Genomic DNA, 24,319 nt, shown 5'->3' on the forward strand with positions numbered 1-24,319 from the left:
CTTTTGATTTACATATGCTTTTGGAAAATTAGTGGCAGAATAAAATGGTTGTTAGGTATTTTGTCTTTTTTACTTTGGTTGTTGTGTTCGGTTTGGTTGTTTATTTCATGTTTCTAAATGTTGTATCTTAAAATAGTTTTTATTATAAGCTGTCTTTAAAGGCCCTAGAGGGAGTGTAAGGATGTGAAATAAAGGTAATAAAAGTTGTTGATTTTTAGCTCAGACTCCTTTTGCATGAGACTCAGTGTAATAAATTTCATAATAGCCTTAAGCTAAAAGCTTTTTTAAATGCCTGTTTTCCCGCCCCGAGATGATTACACAATAATTAAAATAATATATAGTTTTCAGCCACACAAGCTGGGCACCTTATACTGAAACTCCACGAATGTGTGCATGTCTAGCATTATAATTATAGATAATTGTGATAATTCATATTTTACAAGTATAATATACATGAATGATCAGCATGTTATAATATATTTCTATATTTGGGGCTTAAAAGCCCACACATCAAGTCCTGTGTGAGTTTTCAGATGAATCATAAACTCCATTTCTTGGAGATGAGCAAAGCATGTAAGCAACCCAGATATGGAGGAGAGGGAGAATAGGCATCAAGTTTCATGCCTGCCCATCTGACCTGACATTTGCTGAGGGTGATCAATGAAGACTTCTCTGGTCTACCACACTCTCTTGCACCTCACTTGCTTCCTTTACACACTACACAGAACCTTGTGAGTTCCTGCAATAACTAGGCTTGCCAGGTCCCTCTTTACCACAGGCAGGAGGTTTTTAGGTGGAGCCTGAGGAGGGGAGGGTTTTGGGAGGGGAGGGACTTCAGTGCCATAGAGTCCAATTGGCAGAGTGGCCATTTTCTCCAGGGGAACCAATCCCTATCGCCTGGAGATCAGTTGTAATAGCAGGAGATCTCCAGCTAGTACCTGGGGGTTGGCAACCCTAAGCTACGCTCAACGGTACAGTTCAATTACAACAATCCATGTGACAAACCAACAAATTACAGAACCAGTGAACACTAAAAGTATGGGGGTGAGGTAGTTGTGAATTTCCTGCACTGTGGAAGTGGTTGGACTAGATGACTCTGGTGGTCCCTTCCAACTCTTATAATTCTATACTGTTGTGGGTCATTAGCGGATTAAATTTTAAGAAGCATGGCTCTAAACTAAGGCAAGACGCCCTTTCCCTCTCAATCTACTCTTTCAGGGCTATTGTAAAGATTACAGCAAGATAAATTATGTGAAGTGCCTATCAATCCCTCTCAACCTACTCTTTCAGGGCTATTGTAAAGATTGTGTGTGTGTAAAGTGCCGTCAAGTCACAGCCGACTTACGGCGACCCCTTTTTTGGGGTTTTCATGGCAAGAGATTATTAACAGTGGTGGTTTGCCAGTGCCTTCCTCTGCACAGCAACCCTGGTATTCCTTGGTGGTCTCCCATCCAAATACTAACCAGGGCTGACCCTGCTTAGCTTCTGAGATCACAGCAAGATAAATTATGTGAAGTGCCTATCAACATAACCATGTTTATCAGGAGGCGTGTTCAGAAGCCCTTGGTGCGAGGTATTAATTTTTCCCCTGAAAAGAAAACCTGTTCAAATTCTATTCTGTATGAGTGTGATATTTGGGCACTTTCACACATGGCAAATAATGCGCTTTCAATCCACTTTCAGTACCGTTTAACAATTGGCCATTACCGCACTAAGTATTCCCAGCGACGTATCAAGAGTTTGGAAATGTTATAAAAAACACTGTTCGCACTTTCTATGTATTCCCACCGATGTATTCAGAGTTTGAAACTTTTTATTAAAAATACTGTTCGCACTTTGTTTGGCCCCTTTAGCTGTGAAGACGTCTTCCAACCATTTTTTAGCCTTGGCATCCAAAAACCCTTTCAAAGCGATGTTTTTTTATAACATTTTCAAAGTCTTAATACATCGCTGGGAATACCTAGCGCGGTAATGGCCAGTAGTAATTTGCAAGTGGGTTTTGCCAGTTCGCACAGTAAACACCAGCTTCAAAGTGGATTATTTGGCATGTGTGAAAGTCTATTGTTTATTAGTGTACTTTACTGAGAGAGGAGCATGGGAATTGGGTTGGGAGGTGGGGAGAGAGACCCAAGAACATTGTTTCAAGAGACAGTTATTTATTTGGAGCAGCTGCAACCCAGAGGCCCTAATGGGCAAAAATCTCTGAGTCCCGATTGTACTGAGGGAGAGATATTTATCCAAATTCAAGATATGACAACCCATCAACATTCAGGGTAAAACTGATAGCGCTACAGGCATAGAGGCGGCAGTAAAGTAACAGTTTCACCCAGTTCTTGTTATGGTCCACTGTAACCCTCCGTGACGGTTGCCCCAGTGACTAGCACACAGACACACAGAGAGACCCTGCCCAGCAACAAGCTATTCGCTTGCTGTCCTAATACATATACAGAAAGGAAAAGAGATTATTACAAATTGCTAAATCAGTGGCTCTTCCATAGTCAGGGGAAGTCTACCTTGCTGCCTCACTACTTGACTGAAGGAAAGGAAAGGAAACGAACTACATGTCCCATCATGCATCAGGGAAGCGAGGGATTCACTCTTGCCCCAGCGACTAGCACACAGACACACAGAGAGACCCTGCCCAGCAACAAGCTATTCCCTTGCTGTCATAATACATTTACAGAAAGGAAAAGAGATTATTACAAATTGCTAAATCAGTGGCTCTTCCATAGTCAGGGGAAGTCTACCTTGCTGCCTCACTACTTGACTGAAGGGAAGGAAATGAACTACATGTCCCATCATGCATCAGGGAAGCGAGGGATTAGGGGGCGCGGTTTCTCGGCGGAGGGGGCGTGGCCAGCAGCTGCCTCGCGTGCCTATTGGGCGAGGGGCGTAAAGGGGCGGGTGGCGACGAGCGCGCGCTGCAGCCGCGGCGCGGGAAACGGGGCCGGCGGGCTGAGGGAGCGCGATGGAGGTCGGCGAGGGGTGGCGGGGGTCGGGCCGGGAGAAGCGCAACGGGGCCTATCCGCAGGCGGGGAACGACGAAGCCGTGGTGAGGGGCGACGCAGGCGGGAAAAGCAACGGGGGAGGCATCTCGAGCTCGGCCCCCCGCCCAAGCACGTGCAGAGCGCGTTTCTGGTTCCTCTCCCGCCTTCGCCTTACGGCTGAGCATTAGGGTTGCCAACTTCCAGGTAAGTTGGCAACCCTAACATAATATAATACAAGATAATATCATGTGAAATATACCAACTGGAAAAGAAAGCAATATTATAGAATATAATAATTCTATTTTTTGGAAAATCCAAAGCACAACGATATTTAAAGAGACCAATAATAAAGGCTTCTAGAAATAATGATAATCATAATAATAATAAGGCTTATTGTGGTCGCCAAGCTGAGGAAGGATTGGATTCCGAAACACGTACTTGTGATAGGCCCACCTTGGACCTTTCTTCGTCTCTTCGTGATTTTTCATGGACTATAATTCTTGAGTATACATGAGCCTTTGTTAAGGCCACAGAAATAATTCTTGAATTTATGTTGTTCATGTTTTGTAGTTGAAAGCAATCTGTATATATACATGTTTTTGTTATTTCAGACCCAGTGAGGTTTCTGTGTGGCTTTCAACACAGTGTTTATGAATATATGTTGTGTTTTGGATTTTCCAAAAAATAGAATTATTATATTCTATAATATTGTTTTCTTTTCCAGTTGGTATATTTCACATTTTATTATCTTTGAAGCCACGTGCTGACATTTATTATAGTTTCAACTATTTCCAGCATGGGTATTCTTCCAACCAACCTCCAGGTGGTGGCGGGAGATTTCCTGCTCTTACAACTGATCTCCAGGCAATGGAAATCAGTTCCCCTGGAGAAAACGGCCGCTTTGCCAATTGGACTCTATGGTGATGAAGTCCCTCCCCTCTTCAAACCCCGCCCTCCTCAGACTCCACCCCCAAAATATCCAGGTATTTCCCAAGCCGGAGCTGGCAACCCTACTGAGCATGTGTAGAGTGCCTTTGCTAAAAGGTCTTTTTTGTAGGGGGAAACGGTACTTCCTGGGAAGGTTCTCTGCACGTGCTCAGAGGTAGAGCCTCCCCCCCACCTCCAGTAGAAGCAACTGAGCTCTCAGGTCTATTCTGTAAGAACTAAACGTCGCTGATAGAGAAAAGGCACTGAATTTTCACAAATAAGACCCTCTAGCAAAACATGTCCTGAGTAAATAAGGAACACCCTTCCTTTGTGAAGGGAACCAATTTCTGGTTTGGAGTATTTAATAGAATCATAGAGTTGGAAGGGACCGCCAGGTGTGCATGCTATGGACCTACGGTAAGGTGGCCAACTGGGGTTGGGAAATTCCTGGAGATTCAGGTATTATGTTGGGGAGTGGAGGAAGCTGAGCAGGGAAACGATGTCATGGAGTCCACCCTCCAAAACAGCCATTTTTTCCAGGGGAATTGATCTCTGCAATTTGGAAATCAGTTGTAATTCTGGGAGATTTGGCTCCACCTGGAGGTTAGCAACCCTAACTTAATGTAATTTCTCCAAGCATATAGATTGCCCCCCGGGAACAAAAGGAAAGATGCCATACCCCCATGAATACAAATGAAGCTGCCTTATACTGATTCAGACCCTTGGCCCATCAAAGTCAGTGTTGTCTACTCAGACCGGCAGCGGCTCTCCAGGGTCTCAGGCAGGGGTCTCAGGCCATCACCTACTTGCCTAGTCCCTTTAACTGGAGATGCTGGGGATTGAACCTGGGACCTTCTGCGTGCCAAGCAGATGCTCTACCGCTGAGCCACAGCCCCTCCTCAGAAGCACTTCTGTGAGGTTCCATTCTCTTAAAATGTTTGTGGGAAGAGAGCATGTGGAGAGAGATACTGCACTCATGCAAGAAGCAGTGCTTTCTTGGGGTCTCAGTAGTGACAATATAACAGGCACAGTGTCCTTCTGAGCATATGTAGAATGTTTCCTCCCACATCAAAGTATTCTCACCTTTGTCCTCTGAGGAGAGTGGGGAAAAGATGGACGGCACTGTTATTGCTCAGAGACGCTATATGTTTGGTTCTGACCCATAAGGACAGATGTTGGTTCCCTTCACAGAGAGTAAAGGAACTTTGCAAGCGATGCTGTGCCTTTGATCCCTTCTCAAACAGGGCCCAAGGCAAAATACTTACCTAAGCATGCTGTTGATTAAAAAAAAAATCATTTTAGAGAAAGGAGGAATTATAACCCAAAGCAGTGGATACCTAAAATACTTTTTGGCTTTACATTCTTGTTTTCTTTTAGCTGTACAGGGGGATGAAATTCTGTCACCTAGCCAGGGGGGAGCATGGTGGTCTGCTTTTCTCCAATACTTAGAATAGAAGCTTGATTTGCAGAAACCCAGAAAGAACAGCTTCCCACTGCATAGAACTAAAAAGACCAGCAGGAGTGGGTCAAAAAGCCTCCTTGTATAACTGATAGCGCTCCTGGCCCCCTTATTCCCAGACTCATGGTAGCTGTGTGCAGCTGTTGGTCACCACAGCAGGAAAAAATCCTTTGCTAAAAAATGTATACCCTTCTCCATCCCAAATGTTCAGGGTGGGTAATGAAAGCCGAAACAGAGATATTGGTTATTTTTATTTGTTTCTATTTATTCTACCTTAATAAAGAATATATAATGGCGCACAGTGGGAAACTAGGCTGACAGAAGCTAGTGCATACCTCTATAAATGGAAAAACTGGATTTAAAGAAATCTGTGTAACAATTGCACTACTGGAATTAAATTAGTCTAGTGTGTCTGGGAATGTTGAGCTGTCTCCTGTTGCAGCTGCTGCTGGGAAGGGCTGTGCCTAGAAATGGTCAGAATCACCTTTTGCATTTAATTACCTTTTGGTCCACCTGTTCAGGAGCCCCGTGGTCCAGAGTGGTAAGCTGCAGTACTGCAGTCCAAGCTCTGCTGACAACCTGAGTTCGATCTCGACGGAAGTTGGTTTCAGGTCACTGGCTCAAGGTTGACTCAGCCTTCCATCCTTCTGAGGTCGGTAAAGTGAGTGCCTAGCTTGCTGGGGGTAAAGGGAAGATGACTGGGGAAGGCACTGGCAAACCACCCCATAAACAAAGTCTGCCTAGTAAACGTCGGGATGTGATGTCACCCCATGGGTCAGGAATGACCCGGTGTTTGCACAGGGGACCTTTACCTTTTTTTACCACCTGTTTACATTTATATGTACATGTATTCACCAAGTGAAGATACACTTCATGCATTCAATGAAGTGGGCTCGTTTACAAACACTTCATGCAATAATAGTGCTTGTTCCAACTACAACAGATTGCTTGTCATTCCACTTTCTGTAATGTTGATAGTATATCTTGCATCAGGTCTTTGCTGGTAACATTCTCTAATTCTGTAATCTTAGTCTGATGGCATTGCTCATTGGTTGCTTTATGCTGTTTGATTGCACAGTTTTAGATTCTTTAATCTGCCTTGAGACTCAGCCAAAAAGGCAGACTGTAAATTAAGAAATGAATATGATTCTCCGCAGAACTCTTGCTGCTTGCACGTGCAGAGAACTTTTTTAGGCTTAATTCTTTTAATAAGAAGTTGACACAGATATAGTATTAAACTACAACAGTATGTCAATCACTGATTTTTTTAAAGGCCTCTGGTGATATGGGTGGGGCAGTTGCAGGCCCCGGGGGAAGCCAAATAGCACTGATGCAGATGGGATCTGCAAAAATGTGCATCTTCCTGTCCACGCGGTGCAAGCATGCTTTGACTGCGATCTTTCCACTGGGTTAGGAAAGGTCACAACAAAGCAGCAAAACCTGGACAGTGGACGATCATGGGGCAATGTCATGTTGTGGATGCTCAAAAAAAGAAAAAAAGGACCCCATACCTAGGATGAGACCAAAGGGGAGCAACCCCTCCATGTGGAAGCCACCTGACATGACTGGGTGTGTGTTAAGTGCCGTCAAGTCGCTTCCGACTCATGGCGATCTTAGGGATCAATGGCCTCCAAAATGTCCTATCTTTGACAACCTTGTTCAGATTTTGCAAATTGAGGGCTGTGGCTTCCTTTATTGAGTCAATCCATCTCCTGTTGGGTCTTCCTCTTTTCCTGCTGCCCTCAACTTTTCCTAGCATGACGGTCTTTTCCAGTGACTCTTGTCTTGTGTGACCAAAATACGATAGCTTCAGTTTAGTAATTTTAGCTTCTAGAGTCAGTTCAGGCTTGATTTGATCTATAACCCACTGATTTGTTTTTTTGGGAGTCCATGGTATCCGTAACACCCTCCTCCAACACCACATTTCAAAGGAATCTACTTTCTTCCTATCAGCTTTCTTCAATGTCCGGCTTTCACTCCCATACATAGTAATAGGGAATACGATGGCATGAATTAACTTGATCTTGGTGGCCAGTGACACATCCTTACTCTTCAGAATCTTTTCTAGCTCCTTCATGGCTGCCCTTCCCAGTCTCAATCTCCTTCTGATTTCTTGGCTGCAGTCTCCCTTTGGGTTGATGATGGAGCCAAGGAATAGAAAGTCTTCAACAATTTCAATTTCCTCGTTGTCAACCTTAAAGTTGCGTAAGCCTCCTATAGTCATTACTTTTGTCTTCTTGATTACCATGCTGGAATGTGTCATATTAATTATGTGTTTGGCCTCGTTTTTTAATTCCCCGCCACTAGTCTCCTTACCAGCGATTGAGTGAACGGATGCAGGACATCACTGGCGATGGAGGAGTGTTGAAGGAGGTTATCCATGCTGGGCTTGGCGAAGTAGTGCCCCCCGATGCTTCAGTACTAGGTGAAACTTCTTGTGTTGAAAGACTGTCACTTCAAAACCCTATTGGACTTTACAGTGCCTCTTGTTCATTTGTCACAGCGGGTGGTCTCGTCTAGGGATGTCCACTAGAAAAGCTGGCATGACATAGTGGTTAGAATGTTGGACTAGGACCTGGAACAACCGGGTTCGAATCCTGCTGTGCCCTGGAAATTCACCGGCTGACCCTGGGCCCATCGCAACCTTTCAGCTTAACCTACCTCACAAAGTTGTTGTGAAAATAAAGTGGAGGAGGGGAGAACAATGTGAAAAGGTGCTTTGGGTCCCAGTCAAGGAGAAAAGCAGGATGTAAATTTTGAACAAAATCCCTCCATTTCAGTACTTGAATACTGTGATTTATCCCATGGCTTAATCCTTTTCATTCATTATGTCGGTATGTCCATAAGGAATCGGTGTCTTATGACTCTCCATCTGAATCTCCTCTTTTACCTCCCATTTGCAAACTCCTTAGTAGTAACTACTTCTAGCTAGGCTAGGGAAACAGAATCTCATTTGGCTGTCATAGAGAAATTTAGAAACCCGGTCTTTCCAAGGCAAGGATTAACTATTTTATGTAATAACTGTTTATTTTATTTTGGTTTGGAGACAAAAATATCTGTCAAAAGAGGGGGGTGCTTTTTAGCAGACGTCTCTTCTGTTTGTGGTTTTCATTTAGTGAGCAAATGTGAACTTTTGGGGGTAACTACACAATACTCTTGACATGTTTTGGGTCACAGGTGTATTACTGGACTTACAATCAGATGTACATCAACAGAGCTCACCTTAAAAAGTTCTGATTTCCTTGGTGCTATGAGGGGGTAGAAGGAGCTTTCAGTTTCCCTCCCTCCCCACTTTCCCCAGTGGAAAGGGGAGTGGGGGAGGGTTTTTCGCCCCTTTTCTCTAACTCCACATGTCCTTCCTAGGGGTGAGAAAAGGGGGTGAAAAGCAGAGTGAGTGTAAAACTGAAAGCTAGTTTGGCCCTCTGTTCAAGGCTTTTGTGTGTTTAGAAGGAGCAAAGAACCATTTGTCAAGCAGTTCCTTCAGGTGAGTTTCGGTTTCCGTGTTCAGAAATAAGTAGAGGTCAACATAGACCCCAAGACCTGAAGTAACATTAACAAATTGGACACCTTTGTGTGTTAGAACAGATGCAGCAGTTGTGTTTTCTCTCATCAAGGAACTTCTGGGAAAACACAGCAAAATACATCGTAAAAGGAGAGTCAACAGTTGTCTGCTGATGACATAAGTAATAATATACCTATAAGTTGATTTCTTCTGATTTTGAACCCTCAGTGAAATTTTCGGGGTATTTGGAGCACATGGACCAACCCTTTGACACAAACTGCTTCAAAAGAAATCTAAGACTCATGAAAGTTGGCGAAGGTGAGTCCAGGTTTGCAAAGTAGCCCTGAACAGTATAGAATAGTCTCATGGGGCACAAAAACCGTTCATGCTCTGTGCTGGTAAGCATATGCTTCCCACTAACATCAGTCACCGTCTGAAATTCCCTTCCCTTCTTCTGACCAGGTCCTTTGTATCTTCTCTCATACTCTTTTATGATCATCCTGCACTATCTGCTGTCAGTTGTTTCTTTCTTCCTCTCCCATCTCTTGCCATAGGAGTTCTGATGCCTGCCGCCATTTCTAGGGTACATTGTGGGGGTTAGTACAGGGCCCCCAGTCTTGTGAAGGCTGTGGGTGTTTTGGGAATTTTGAGAAAGGTAGTGAGTACAATCACAAAATGGCTGCCACAATTCACACCGGTTGTTTGTGCAGATGAATATTTTGTCTGCTCTTCCTTGTGCGACGCCAATATCCAGTTCTGTTAAGTAGCTTTTGCTGCTGTGCTATGTACACATGAGCTGCCTTCTACTGAATCAGACCCTTGGTCCATCAAAGTCAGTATTGTCTACTCAGACCGGCAGCGGCTCTCCAGGGTCTCTGGCAGGGGTCTTTCACATCACCAACCTGCCTAGTCCCTTTAACTGGAGATGCCGGGGATTGAACCTGGGACCTTCTGCATGCCAAGCAGATGCTCTACCACTGCGCAGTCATGTTTATTGTGCATGGCCATAGGCCTTTACAATCTAGACAATTATTACAACAGCTTAAAATATAAAGTCCCTTAAAAGTCATAAGATTAAAATACACCAATTTGGCTCCTTTCCTTATTCAGTGGCTTTCTTTGCCCTAATGTTCGTGGCCTCTAGGCCATAAAGTGCCATTCTTTGGGAAACAAAAGGGACGATATCAGAAAGCAAGAAAATTAGTTTGTTGGCATCAGATAATGAGTGTAAAGCAGAAAGAATATATACTAGCGAGCCAGCATGTGTAGTGGTTAAGAACGGTGATTTGGAGTGGTAGAGTCTGACCTGGAGAACCGGGTTTGATTCCCCACTCCTCCACATGAGCAGCAGAGGCTTATCTGGTGAAGCCCCACCTACCTCACAGGGTGTGTGTTGTTGAAGGGAATTTCACTGATTGTAAGCTGGTTTGAATCTTCCTTAAGTGGTAGAGAAAGTTGGCATATAAAAGCCAACCTTCTTCTACTTGGAACTTATTCCAAGGTTTGATGTAAAGAGGGCTAAGTAGCTTTTGTATACTTGGAACTGTTTACCATTCATTATTCAAAACGTAATGTTGTTCAATTGTTTGAGAAGACTTGTGTTCACGACATGACTGTATTTTAGTCTTTTATTTAGTTTCTTGTTATAAAGAAAAAAATTAAAAGTAAAAGTAAAAAACAAACAAAATGACAACATCCTGTAATGGAGGTTAATGTTTTCACATGGGGGCTCCCTGTAGATACAAAGGCTTCTGGGGCTTCTCTGAAGTACTTTCTGTTCTAGGTAAGGCAGAAGAAAGCCAGGATTGGCTTTGTGCTTTAGAGAAGTAAGAGGATGTCAGGAAACGCATTGGTGTGCACCATGTTGGGGATCACTGGAATGCTAACACGGCATATGCATTTCAGAAATAAATGATTATTTTCCTTTTTATCTTTGCAGATATCACATTGCGAGGTATGGCGGTTGGGCTTCTGACAATGAAGAGAGGGGAGATGGCGCGGTTCCTTTTCAAGCCAGATTATGCCTTCGGAATGGCTGGCTGCCCGCCCTTGATCCCTCCCAAAGCCACAGTCTTGTTTGAGATTGAACTTTTGGATTTCTTAGACACCGCAAAATCTGACGAATTCTTTGAGCTGGCTCCGGTGAGATGATCAGCCAAGTACTGAGTTGTCTGAACTAGCCCACGTTTCCTAACGTAAAACGTCGAATTCCTAGCCACTAAAAGCATGAAACACTAAAACAGCCACTAAAAATCTTTCTTGAAGCTCATAGCCTACAGCTGGAGCACTCAGGGAAGGGGGGAATTGCATGAGGATCTCCTTACCTGCAAGAGGCCCCTAGAGGATGACCAAGGGGAGCGTGGGGGGGGGGGGTTGTAGCCGGAGAGGCGGTCCCATAGGTATGAGGGTTCCAGACCATTAACAGCTTTAAAGGTTAATTAGCATCCAGTTAGTTCCTTTCACCACAGCCATCTTGGAGTTTATTCCCCCATTCCCTACTCTCCCTTCTCATCCTTTACTCTAAAGGGTCTCCAATGCTATTCTAAAGAATTGAAGTGCCCTGTTGACATATAATATTTCATTGGCAGATAAGCCCAGGATGTTATACCCAGTGCTATTAGGTCCTATAGTATTGCCTGAGTGGGTATGGATGGTATCTGGGCTTGTTGCAGAGTCTGCTCCCTGGATGTGTGTACCTTTTAAAGGGGGCTGTTGTTGGTAAGACGTTATGAGTCTGTGTATACACAATGAAAGGACTAACTCCAGGCTGTAAATCATAGATGCATTAGACTTGTTTGAGTTGGGAGCTTTCAGGTGACAACCTCAGGTTTTTTAAATCTCTTTTGGGCCTGTCTTGTTGTTGGCTCCTTCTGGTACCAGCCGATACGTTCCTTCACTTTGTTGGGGTGGGTATTGGGCAGTCTTTGGGATTGCAATGTAAATTGTTCTAGAATGAATACTTGTTCAAGGAACTGGAGTGAATGCAGTTGTTATGTATCCGTTTTGTCTTCATGCATCTTTATTACAGAGAATTTGAAAAATGCACTTCAGTAGATACATAGAGGTCTAAATCTAATAAAGGCAATGGATTCTTGTAGGTTATCCGGGCTGTGTAACCGTGGTCTTGGAATTTTCTTTCCTGACGTTTCGCCAGCAACTGTGGCAGGCATCTTCAGAGGATTAACACTGAAGGACACTGTCCTTCAGTGTTAATCCTCTGAAGATGCCTGCCACAGTTGCTGGCGAAACGTCAGGAAAGAAAATTCCAAGACCACGGTTACACAGCCCGGATAACCTACAAGAACCAATGAACTCTGACCGTGAAAGCCTTCGACAATAAAGGCAATGGAGTTTGTATGAGTGCATACAAGTTTGTATGAGTGCATTTTGAATTTTACAAACACCATTTTACCAAGTCACAAAGATTGCAATATTTACATATATTAATGTTCTTGTATTGTGGCTAATTGTATTCAGAATTTTATGCTTGCAGACCACTGAAGAAGGTTTTACAACCAAACCGCGTTTGGTCTCAGCTTTGGTTTTTTTGTCTGGTTGTACTTTTGTGTTTTATTTGTTTTGTATGTTTAATATTTACACAGTGGCTTGAACTGGGCTATATATAAGTTGTTTGTGTACGTCTTAAATTTATTACCGGTATATATCATTCATATGGTCGTTTCTATCAATATTAGCCCTATGGTGTATATGCATAGATTCCTGTTCGTTTTGGCCCCAGCGGACTTCACACGAACTGCGCCTGTAGAGCGATTAGTATGAAACCTCTCTCTGATGTGTCTGTTCCAGTTTGTATGCTGGTGATCAGTAGTGCTCTAGTCTCTGTTGACTAGATTGTGGCTTGTTTGCGCAGGAGCAACAGAAGAGGTTCCCTCTGGAGAAAGTGCTGAAGGTGGCAGAAACAGAGCGGGAGTTTGGCAATTACCTCTTCCGACAGAAGCACTTCATGGATGCCAGAGAAAGATACAAGCGTGTAAGTGTAGCACCTGTGAAGGTAGAAGGGAATGTGCCTCTCCAGAGCGGTGAGAAGACAAAGGGCAAGCATCACCTGGGCCTCTGGGGTGGTTATGACTCATGGTATGGCCTGATCTCGTCAGATCTCAGAAGCTAAGCAGGGTCAGCCCTGGTTAGTATTTGGATGGGAGACCACCAAGGAATATCAGGGTTGCTGTGCAGAGGAAGGCACTGGCAAACCACCTCTGTTAGTCTCTTGCCATGAAAACCCCAAAAAAGGGGTCGCCATAAGTCGGCTGCGACTTGACGGCACTTTACACCCACACAAGGCCCCGTGGTGCAGAGTGGTAAGCTGCAGTACTGCAGTCAAAAGCTCTGCTCACAATCTGAGCTTGATCCCTACAGAAATCGGTTTCAGGTAGTCGGCTCAAGGTTGACTCAGCCTTCTGTCCTTCCGAGGTCGGTAAAATGAGTACCCAGTTTTCTCAATCTGTAGACAGCTGAGGAAGGCAAGGGCAAACCACCCTGTAAACCCAGTCTGCGTAGTAAATGTTGGGATGTGATGCCACCCCATGGGTCAATAATGACCTGGTGCTTGCACAGGGGACTACTTTTCCATTTTTAAGCCCCTACCGCTCTGCATGTAGAAGGTCCCTGGTTCCATCTCTGGCTTCTCCAGTGAAAGGTAGCAGGTAGCAGTTCCTTCTATGGAAACTTCGGGTGTCCATCAGTCTGCCTGTGAACACCTACCCTGCCCACCGTGAACAACGGTGCCAAACAAGTGCGAATTGGCCCAAAGGGAGATTTCCCCTGCTTTTTCTACATTTCAAATCTCTTTGCTGAATTTTTTTTTAATACGCACTCGGTTCTTGTACCGGCACAGGCTTCCTCGGTCTTGCATCGTGTGGCTGCCAAGGAGGACGAACAAGTCAAAGTAGATTCTGCCAAGCTGCTAGTCCTTTTGAACTTGTCCATTACTTATCTGAAGCTGCAGCATCCCGCTCGGGCACTTTCCTATGGAGAAAGGGCTTTGGAGCTAGATCAGAAAAATGCCAAAGCCCTCTTCAGGTGTGGACAGGTAAAGTGTTGATTTGAGTGTGTGGCAAAGGAGTGTGTTTCAAAAGAGAGGGTTTGGTCCAGATTCATGCTAGGGAATTGCCTAGGGCTAGTTTATGCCCTTACCTGGATGGCCCAGGCTAACCCAATCTCATAAGCAAGGTCAGCCCTGATTAGTTCTTGGATGGGAGACCACCAAAGAAGTCCAGGTTTGCTATGCAGAGGCAGGCAATGGCAAACCAGCTCTGTTTGTCTCTTGTCTTGAAAATCCTATGGGGTTGTCATAAGTTGGCTGCAACTTGATGGCAAAAACAACAACAACAACAACAAAAAGATTAAGAAACCATGTATTGAGGCTGCAGGTGTACACATGAACACATGAAGCTGCCTTCTACTGAATCAGACCCTTGGTCCATCAAAGTCAGTATTGTCTACTCAGACTGGCAGCGGCTCTCCAGGGTCTCAGGCAGGGGTCTTTCACATCACCAACCTGCCTGGTCCCTTTAACAGGAGATGCTGGGGATTGAACTTGGGACCTTCTGCATGCCAAGCAGATGCTCTACCACTGAGCTACAGCCCCTCCCCTAAACAGTGTAACAGTATGCAGTGTGTTTGAGCCATATTGTAAAGACTCCAGTTATAGTGCCACTGAAGCTCTGAAAACCAAAATCAGAATGGGGAAAGCCTGCCATGTAGATGTGCCCTTATGGGGGTCCCATTGGTCACCTAGTAAATACCACTGGTTTGGGAGGAGAAAGGGGAAAGGATGCACTTAAGCCTTAGTTCTCTGGCAGTGAATCAGATGTTCAGTTCTTTTTCGAGGGAGCTTCCAGCATCTTTCATACGTTAAATGTATTCCACTGATCTTCTAAATTCCAGGCGTGCCTTTCTCTGGCAGAGTACGAGAGAGCTCGGGATTTTCTCATCCGGGCGCAGAAAGAGCAGCCCTTTAACCATGACATCAACAACGAACTGAAGAAGTTGGCCAGGTGAGGGAGCCCTTTCTTCACTGTTAGCAAACTTGTTTCACTTGAAATAAAACAAGGGGGCTGCGGCATCTTTAGAGACCAGATAATTTATTGTGGCAGAAGCGTTTGTGGGTTGGAGCCTGCTTTGTCAGAATGCTTGCTTCATCCGTTTTTGTGGTATAATAAATCTAAATTTGTTCCTTAAAGCTCTTTTATGGTTTATGTATCCTCCTAATGCTCTGGCTTCCATGCGCAACAAGGCTTTTGCATTTGTATAATATCTCAGGACCAAGCCACACATTACATCTAAATTTTGACTCCAATAAATCTTGCAGCTACATGTTCCCTGTGGGAACTGAATCCTGACGGTGATGCTGGGGTCCAGTTTGGATCAGGATTGGGGGGGTGACCGGTCCTCCCCCCATGCTACTTTCCAGACCCATTGGGGGACAGATGGCACCCCCATGGTTATTTTGGCCCAGGAGGCTGAATCCCCTCTTCCTCGCATGCCACAGTTCTGATCTGAATTGGGCCCCTGCAGCACTGTCAGCATTGAGTTCCCACAGGGAACTTGCAGCTGTAAGTCCCCTGTGGCAGCCATGAAGAAGAGTTGGTTTTTATATGCCGACTTTCTCTACCACTTAAGGCAGAATCAAACCTCCTTAAAATTACCTCCCCCTCCCCACCACAGTCACCCTGTGAGGGAGGTGGGGCTGAGAGAGCTCTAACAGAGCTGTAACTTGCCCAAGGTCACCCAGCTGGCTTCGTGTGGAGGAGTGAGTTAGATGTAATGTCTAGTTTGGGCCTCCGCAGCTCTCTTCCTTTGGATGAAATGTTCATTTTATAGTGCAATTCATGTTCAGTTGATGTGGACATATTTCCAGTAATTCTGAAATCATATCTTGTGTGTCACCTATATGAGGGCTGCACTAGTTCATTGAGGACAATTTAAATGCTGATGTGAGATTTTAAGTGCCGTCCTAAGCAAGTCTGCTCAGAATCCTGCTTGGGTCTCCTCCCAGGAAGGTGTTCTTCAGACTGCACTGTTGGTCACTTGGAATAACACCTGGATTTGATGGTGACTGGGCGTTAGTGCCAGCATGGAGTAGTGGCTAAGAGTGGTGGTTTGGAGCGGTGGCGTCTGATCTGGAGAACCGGGTTCGATTCCCCACTCCTCCACATGAGCCGGTGGAGGCTAATCTGGTGAACTGGATGTGTTTCCCCACTCCTACACACGAAGTCAGCTGGGTGACCTTCGACTAGTCACAGCTCTCTCAACCACACCTACCTCATGGGGTGTCTGTTGTGGGGAGGGGAAAGAAAGGTGATTGTAAGCCGGTTCGAGTCTCCCTTAAGTGGTAGAGAAAGTTGGCATATAAAAGCCAACTCTTCTTCTTAGTAGAAGCCTGGTTTCATTCCCAAATTTATGCTGGCTGCTACTCAGCACCTAGGGAGCATTGAAGTGAGGGAGGGGGAATGACAACAATTTTTTGTTTTAAAGCTTTAAAGCTAGGGTTAAGGACTGGCAAGTTCAGGTGGTCCTTGGTGCTTTCACCCGTGCCTAAGCTGTTGTTCTCAGATTCCTGCAGGACGGTTGTGTGTTCAGGCTTCATTTCAAAACATGTGCTTTTTAAACAGAGCTGGCAAGCCTGTGACCAAGGTCTGCTCCCTTTTGCAGCTGTTACAGAGAATTCAAGGACAAGGAGAAGGAGATGTGCACCAGGATGTTCAGCTCTCTTTCAGCAGGAGAAGAATTAAAGGTAATGGGGTTGATGGAGTTGCTGTATCACAATAGCATTATAACGTTTCAGCAATACAGTGACTACTGATGTAAAAAAAGAACAAGAAGAGTTGGTTTTTATATGCCGACTTTCTCTGCCACTTAAGGGAGAATCAAACCGGCTTACAATCACCTTCCCTTCTCCTCTCCACAACAGACACCCTGTGAGGTAGGTGAGGTTGAGAGAGTGTGACTAGCCCAAGGTCACCCAGCTGGCTTTGTGTGTAGGAGCTTTAGAGAAGTAAGAGGGTGCCAGGAAACGCATTGGTGGGCACCATGAAGAAGAAGAGTTGGTTTTTATATGCCGACTTTCTCTGCCACTTAAGGGAGAATCAAACCGGCTTACAATCGCCTTCCCTTCCCATCCCCACAACAGACACCCTGTGAGGTAGGTGGGGCTGAGAGAGTGTGACTCGCCCAAAGTTACCCAGCTGGCTTCGTGTGTAGGAGCACGGGGGGAAATGTAGGAGAAAAAAATAAGGAGAAAAAATGTAGGAGAAAATGTGGCAGGGAGAAAAAAATAATAAAGCCAGCAAAAGCAACAACAACCCAGTAGCGTGGGAGGGGCAGCTGCAAGGGGGTGACCGAAGCAAGTGTGACAGAAAGTCCCATGTGGACACTCAGTAGCTGCCATGAATGTCTCTGCATTTGCAGCGGCTACAAACATACAACAGAGGCCTTTTATGCAGGGATGTTTCCCCACGGTCAAAAGGGCTTCCTTTTGATTATGTGTGTGTTTTGAGACCGTCAGCAGTTGCCTTGCTCTCCCCCCTGCGTTTTGTCCCCATTTTCAGATGCTGCTTTTAGCCAGAATCTGGAAAATGGGGGCAAAACGCGGGGGAAGAGCTTGGCGACCTCTGACAGCCGCAAAACTCATGAATAATCAAAAGGAAGCCTCAAAGCAGTCGGCAGGGGTGACTGCGGGGAAACGTCCCTGCATAAGAGGCCAGACGACTGTCACCGTGTGGAAGCAGCCTGAATGGCATTGCGTGGGGCTTCAGTGTAGAATCCTGTGACACTTGAAGCTAAGCGGAAAGATAAGATGAGATTGCAGCTTTGTTGATAGCTCCTTTAAAGGGCTTGGCAGGGAGCGGACAATGTTAAGAAACACCTCTCTCATGCAAATGGAGTCAAATCCTGATAAAGTCATAAGAGGCTGCAGCTGGAGTCACAGAGCTGTAATCGAATAGGCCTGATTGACATTTGAAAATGGCTGTTTTTGCTTTCGACAACAAGCAGTGCTTAGAGCACGCTCTTGCAAGGCTGGGGCTCTTCGGGTGGTCCGGGAAGACTGCAGAACCCCCTGTGTCTCCGTGCTGCTTCTCTGAGGGCTGGTTCTGGCCTGCACATTGTTGGAGTGTGTCTGACAGCCACATCTGAGATATAGCTTTGTTTGGTCAGGTACCCAAAGCTTCTAACAGATTGTCTCTTGCTCCCTTGGGATTTCTGGTGCCGGAGGGCAGTTGCTTGCTCTCCTAGGTTTTGGTTTATTATCATTTCATACAGCATCAAACCACTTACCGTTTCCCGGCTCCCGCCCCCCATCGTTCCCGGCCGGGAGCGTGCGTGTCTGTGTGTGTATGTGGGAGGAGCTGGAAAAGCTCCCCCCTCGCTCCCAACCAGGAGCGTGCATGCCTGTCTGTGTGTGTGGGAGGAGCTGGAAAAGCTCCCCCCCCCCCGCCATCGCTCCTGGCCGCTTGAGCAGGTGGGCACATGCTGTGTGTGTTTGGGAAGGGGAAGCTGGGAAGGCTTCACCCGTGTGAGTGGGGGGGAGCCTCTTTTTCTTTCACACACTCTTCTTTCTCCCCCTTTCTCTTTTTCTGTCTCCTTCCTTCCTTCCTTCCTTCCTTCCTTCCTTCCTTCCTTCCTTCCTTCCTTCCTTCCTTCCTTCCTTCCTTCCTTCCTTCCTTCCTTCCTTCCTTCCTTCCTTCCTTCCTCTCCTTCCTTCCTTCCTTCCTCTCCTTCCTTCCTCTCCTTCCTTCCTCTCCTTCCCCCCCCTCCTTTTCCCCCCTCCTTTCTTTCCCTCCCTTCCTCCATTTCTTTCTCCCTTTCTCTCTCTCTCTCTCTCTCTCTCTCTCTTTGTCTTTCTCTCCTTCCTTCTTTCCCTCCCTCCCTCACCTTCTTCCTTCTCTTCGTAGCCTCTCCTAGGGTTGTCAACCTCCAGGTGGTGGCTGGAGACCTGGCAACCCTAGTTCCTTCCTAGTCTTCCTTTCCTTTCTTCCTTCCCTCCCTCCTCTGCATAGCCTCTCCTAGGGTTGCCAACCTCCAGGTGGTGGCTGGAGACCTGGCAACCCTAACCTCTCCCCCCCTGCTGGGAGATCTATGCCTGGTATGGTCCCCGAATGATGTTAAAATATGCAAATTGCCCTTGGCAGGAAAAAGGTTCCCCACCCCTGCTTTAAAGCATCCTAGGGGGCAAAGGCTAAGCAGCGTTGCTGCAAGCAGAATGTTGGAATTTGACTACATTGGGGAAAAAATATTTTTTTTGCTATCTTACCTTTTCACCCTTAAAAAGAAGAGGAAAAAACCACTAGTAAGATGGGCCGGTGAGGTGTAATCTCGGAAACAGGCATGTGGCGCGTGCATAATGTGTTCAGTTATAGAATCATAGCGTTGGAAGGGATCACCAGGGTCATCTAGTCCAACCCCCTGCACAATGCAGGAAATTCTGAACTACCTCCCCCCCACACACCCCAGTGACCCCTACTCCATGCCCAGAAGATGGCCAAGATGCTTTCCCTCTCATCATCTGCCTAAGGTCATAAAATCAGCATTTCTGACAGATGGCCATCTAGCCTCTGCTTTAAAACCTCCAGGGAAGGAGAGCTTACCACCTCCTGAGGAAGCCTGTTCCACTGAGGAACTGCTCTAACTGTTAGAAAATTCTTCCTAATGTCTAGACGGAAACTCTTGATTTAGTTTTAACCCGTTGGTTCTGGTCCGATCTTCTAGGGCAGGGGTCCTCAAACTTTTTAAACAGGGGGCCAGTTCACTGTCCCTCAAACACTGTTGGGGGCCGGACTGTTGCGGGGGAGGAGGCGGAGGCACGAGGGGGCTCTCCAGAAAAGCATGCTCCTTACAAGCCCGGTCCTTCCCCCTGTAGTGGTTAAGAGTGGCGGTTTGGAGCAGGGACTCTAGAGAACCGGGTTTGATTCCCCACTCCTCCACGTGAGAAGCGGAGGCTAATCTGGTGAACCTGGTTGGTTTCCCCACCCCTACTCACGAAGCCAGCTGGCTGACCTTGGGCAAGTTACAGCTCCGTTAGCGCTCTCTCAGCCCCACCTGCCTCACAGGGAGTCTGTTGTGGGAGGGTATGGGAAGGGGATTGTAAGGCAATTTGAGTCTCCCTTTAGTGGTAGAGAAAGTTGGCATGTAAAAACCAAGGCCATTTATTCATGGAAGGGTTTGCCTTGGATTTGCCGCTCTCCAGATGCACATTTTCCCCATCCGAATTCTCCAAACTCTCCCCTGGGGTGGGGGTGGGGATTTACTTTTGAGTTCTGAGAATTCAGATGGGGAAAATGTGCATCTGGAGAGCGGCAAATCCAAGGCAAAACCTCCTGTGCATAAATGGCCACAAGTCTTTTTCTTCTCCCTGGAGATATGCCCAGCCCTCCCAAGGGGCCCCTACAATTATCTCCAGGCCACAAGGATACCCCCAGGAGGAGAGAGAGGCCCGAGCCGTGAGAACGCTGCCAACTGTGGCCAAAACAGGAACGCCAGGACAGGAAGGGGGCGACTGGGCGGCGTGCGAGGCAGCAAGAGGCCTCGAGCACCCAGGAAAGGAGGTTTTGGGCCTGGGAGGGAGAGGGGGAAGGGGGCGACCGGGCGGCACGCGAAGCAGCAAGATGCCTTGTGTGCCCAGGAAAGGGGTTTTGGGCTGGAGAGGGAGCAGGGAAGGGGGCGACTGGGGCGGGAGGGAGGCTTCCACTTGTGCGTACACAGCCAGGAAGCCCAGAAAAGCTCTGGGGAGGGGGGCAAGGGGGGACTGGCTTCCTTGGTCCCCGGGCCGGATAAAAGCCCTCCGGGGGCCGGATCCGGCCCTCGGGCCTTAGTTTGAGGACCCCTGTTCTAGGGCAACAGAAAATAACTCGGCACCCTCCTCTATATGACAGCCCTTCAAATACTTGAAGATGGTTATCATATCCCCTCTCAGTCTTCTCCTCTTCAGGCTAAACATACCTAGCTCCTTCAACCTTTCCTCGTAGGTCTTGGTCTCCAGACCCCTTACCTTCTTTGTTGCCCTCCTCTGGACCCGTTCCAGCTTGTCTACATCTTCCTTAAATTGCGGCTAATCAAATCAAACCAGTTGTTTCCGGGCTTGTGTTTTCAAGCAGAGGAAGCGCCCTTGTAGCAGCACGCTTTTCTCGCAGCTGCAGGAGCAGGCCTCGCTTTGAAGGCCGCCGAGCCCACCTCCTCTGCACAGAGGACCCCCTCCCCCCCCCCCCGGCCCCCAAGCTCCGTTTTTGATTCTGTAGCCCATGGACAGGAATGAAAGAAAGGAGCTGATCAAATGGTCCTTCGAATAGCTAAAGGGGTTCCAGCTCCAGTGCTTCTTGCTTTCCTCAACCCCACACACAATTTTTAATTAGCTGCATGCAAAGACTTGAGACTGGATGCCTTCAAAGAGGATGACAGGATATATATTTAGTTTGAACCCCGTTGCTCGTTGCTGAGCAAAGGGGGCTTTGTAACCCTGGGTGCCGTTTCTCGTCCAAGTCTCAGCCCCAAAATAAAATTTGTGCGAAGAGGTGTAAAATTGGCAGGGTGGAACGGGGGGGGGGGGGCTTTTTTAGCGAAGTACCCGAGTGCTACATGATATGTTTCCACACCTTTAAAAATACAGCCGTGTTTGGCTTGCCTTTCCCAGGCAGTTCCGGAGGCGCTGGGCTAGACTAGACCAGAGGTGAGCAGGCAAGAGGCGGATTGAGTAGCTGGGGTTTAAGGCCAAGCTATTCCTGTCCCTGTCAGCCATGTGTGTGTGTTAAGTGCCGTCAAGTCGCTTCCGACTTATGGCGACCCTATGAATTAATGTCCTCCAAAATGTCCTGTCTTTGACAGCCTTGTTCAGGTCTTGAAAATTGAGGGCTGTGGCTTCCTTTATTCAGTCAGTCCATCTCTTGTTGGGTCTTCCTCTTTTCCTGCTGCCTCCACTTTTCCTAGCATGATTGTCTTTTCTAGTGACTCTTGCCTTCTCATAATGTGACTGTCAGCCATGCTGGTAGGTAAAGGATTGTGCTTGGCAGGTCCCGCCTACCTGAGTCTTTGAGTGACCACTCAAGCCACTTCCTTGGTCATGTACTAAGCAGATGATTCTAGGGAGGGCATCTTGGCCATCTTCTGGGCATGGAGTAGGGGTTACTGGGGGTGTGGGGGAGGGAGATAGTTATGAATTTCCTGCATTGTGCAAGGGGTTGGACTAGATGACCCTGGTGGTCCCTTCCAACTCTATGATTCTACTAGTAGGTAGAAGTCCCCCTACCTTGGCCTGGTTAGCCCAGACTAGCCCAATCTTGTCAGACCTCAGAAATGGGAAGGGGCTGTGGCTCAGTGGTAGAGCATCTGCTAGGCATGCAGAATGTCCTAGGTTCAATCCCCGGCATCTCCAGTCAAAGGGACTCGGCAAGTAGGTAATGTGAAAGACCTCTACCTGAGACCCTGGAGAGCCGCTGCAGGTCTAAGTAGACAACACTGACTTTGATGGACCAAGGGTCTGATTCAGCATAAGGCAGCTTTATGTATTCAAGCTAAGTAGGGTCGGTCCTGGGTAGTACTTGGATAGGAGACCACCGAGAAATTCCAGGGTTGCTACACAGGCAGGCAATAGCAAACCACCTCTGCATGAAGAGCCAGCGTGGTGTAGTGTTTAGGAGCAGTGGACTCTAATCTGGTTTGATTCCCCACTCCTCCACATCAGTGGTGGACTCTAATCTGATGAACCAGGTTGGTTTCCCCACTCCTCCACATGAAACCTGCTGGGTGACCTTGGGCTAGTCACAGTTCTCTTTGAACTCTCTCAGCCCCACCTACCTCAGAAGTTGTCTGTTGTGGAGAGAGGAAGGGAAGGAGATTATAAACTGGTTTGATTCTCCTTTTAAAAAGGGAGAGAAAGTCAGCATATAAAAACCAACTCTTCTTCCTCTTCTATGTCTTTTGCCCTGACTTGGATGGCCCCAGCTGCCTTGATCTCGTCATATTTCAGTTGCTAAGCAAAATCAGCCCATGACATCAAACTGGAGACCACCAAGGAAGTCCAGGGTCGTTACACAAAGGCAGGCAATGGCAAACCACCTATGAGCATACCTTGCCTTGAAAGCACTGTGGTGTTAAGTCAGCTACGACTTCATGGCAAAAAAATAATAATCCCCACCACGTTATGACTGTGACAACTTTACTCTGTTAAGCTTTGGGAAGTGTTTCGGCTAATTTTAGGGGCTCTGAACGATTGTGGTGTTGGTCATTTCAGAGTCCTGCCCTGCGGAAGGAAGGAGCAGACCCATAATGGGAGGAAGGTGCTGCCTCCAGCCCAGTTCAGACCCACGAGCGAAGGACCCCTCGCTTCGTTCGAGATTTGGAGCTGAGAAGACGGTGAGGTCGTTTGGTTTCGTTTGGTTTGGTTTTCTTTGAAAACAAATGGTGTGTTTGGCCAGGTGTCGCTCCTGGCCAGTAGTGCCCTGAAGCCAAGAGCATTAAAAGCTCCTGTTGAACAGAAAACGTTTCCCATCGCCCGCTGCTTGATGGGAAGAGAACCCTCAGACACTGAGAGCCGGTTGCTTTATTTGGAGGCTGGCTTGTGTGCTTTAGTTTTCTGCCATAGCAGGGAGTTGCGCCGTTCCTCTGTGTTTGCGTCGATCCGAGAAGGTCCTTAGAAATAACGTGTTCCCTGGCTGGAGAAAATAAACTTGGGAGAAAAATTCTTATCAGGCTGGTGCCAGTTCATTGTGTAAGGACGAGTCTCTCGATGTGGAGAAAGAAACCGCTGTGCCGTGTTTGCCTTGGCCATGCTGCTGTCTCGGGATGTGAAGCGGCTGTTCTTTTTGTTTGCTGGGTGTATTTTTTGGAGGTTGACTTTAACACCTTTCATAATGTAGAAGGTTTCAGAAACTCCCCTTCCTCCACCCCCCAAGCCTGGTGTACTGTGGCGAATTGGGACTTGTAAGTAAGCTGTACCGCAACCACAGTGGGAATGCCAGCGGCGTTACCCGCTTTTTCCTTCTCTGGAATAAAAAAAGAGAGCAGGGAAAACACGACAAACGAGAAGGGGAGGAAAAACGGAGCGATATGCAGAGAGGGAAATGGACAGATGTAGTAAAAAGGACAGATCTGAGCCAAAGGTAAAAAGGTAAAGGTTCCCTGTGCAAGCACCGGGTCATTCCTGACCCATTGGATGACTTCACATCCCGACGTTTACTAGGCAGACTTTGTTTACGGGGTGGTTTTGCCAGTGTCTTCCCCAGTCATCTTCCGTTTACCCCCAGCAAGCTGGGGACTCATTTTACCGACCTCGGAAGGATGGAAGGCTGAGTCAACCTTGAGCCGGCTACCTGAAACCAACTTCCGTCGGGATCGAACTCAGGTCGTGAGCAGAGCTTGGACTGCAGTATTGCAGCTTATCACTCTGCGCCACGGGGCTCCTCTGAGCCAAAGATGAGTCCCAAATGTGAAAGG

The 24,319-nt window shown here is 46.9% G+C and overlaps 1 protein-coding gene across 1 annotated transcript in view; it reads left to right on the top strand.

Moving 5' to 3' along the window:
- Positions 1–2,968: 2,968 nt before the first annotated feature.
- Positions 2,969–24,319, top strand: part of FKBP6 (FKBP prolyl isomerase family member 6 (inactive)) — a 42,939-nt gene continuing 21,588 nt past the window's right edge. The window contains exons 1-8 of the mRNA XM_056865573.1: positions 2,969–3,052; positions 7,681–7,798; positions 9,104–9,193; positions 10,815–11,017; positions 12,747–12,866; positions 13,731–13,925; positions 14,783–14,892; positions 16,550–16,631. Coding sequence (XP_056721551.1) covers positions 2,969–3,052; positions 7,681–7,798; positions 9,104–9,193; positions 10,815–11,017; positions 12,747–12,866; positions 13,731–13,925; positions 14,783–14,892; positions 16,550–16,631 — 1,002 coding nt within the window. The remainder of the gene's footprint in view (positions 3,053–7,680; positions 7,799–9,103; positions 9,194–10,814; positions 11,018–12,746; positions 12,867–13,730; positions 13,926–14,782; positions 14,893–16,549; positions 16,632–24,319) is intronic.

The sequence above is a fragment of the Euleptes europaea genome, chromosome 19, assembly GCF_029931775.1.
Source record: "Euleptes europaea isolate rEulEur1 chromosome 19, rEulEur1.hap1, whole genome shotgun sequence".
In the NCBI taxonomy this organism is placed as follows: Eukaryota; Metazoa; Chordata; class Lepidosauria; order Squamata; family Sphaerodactylidae; genus Euleptes; species Euleptes europaea.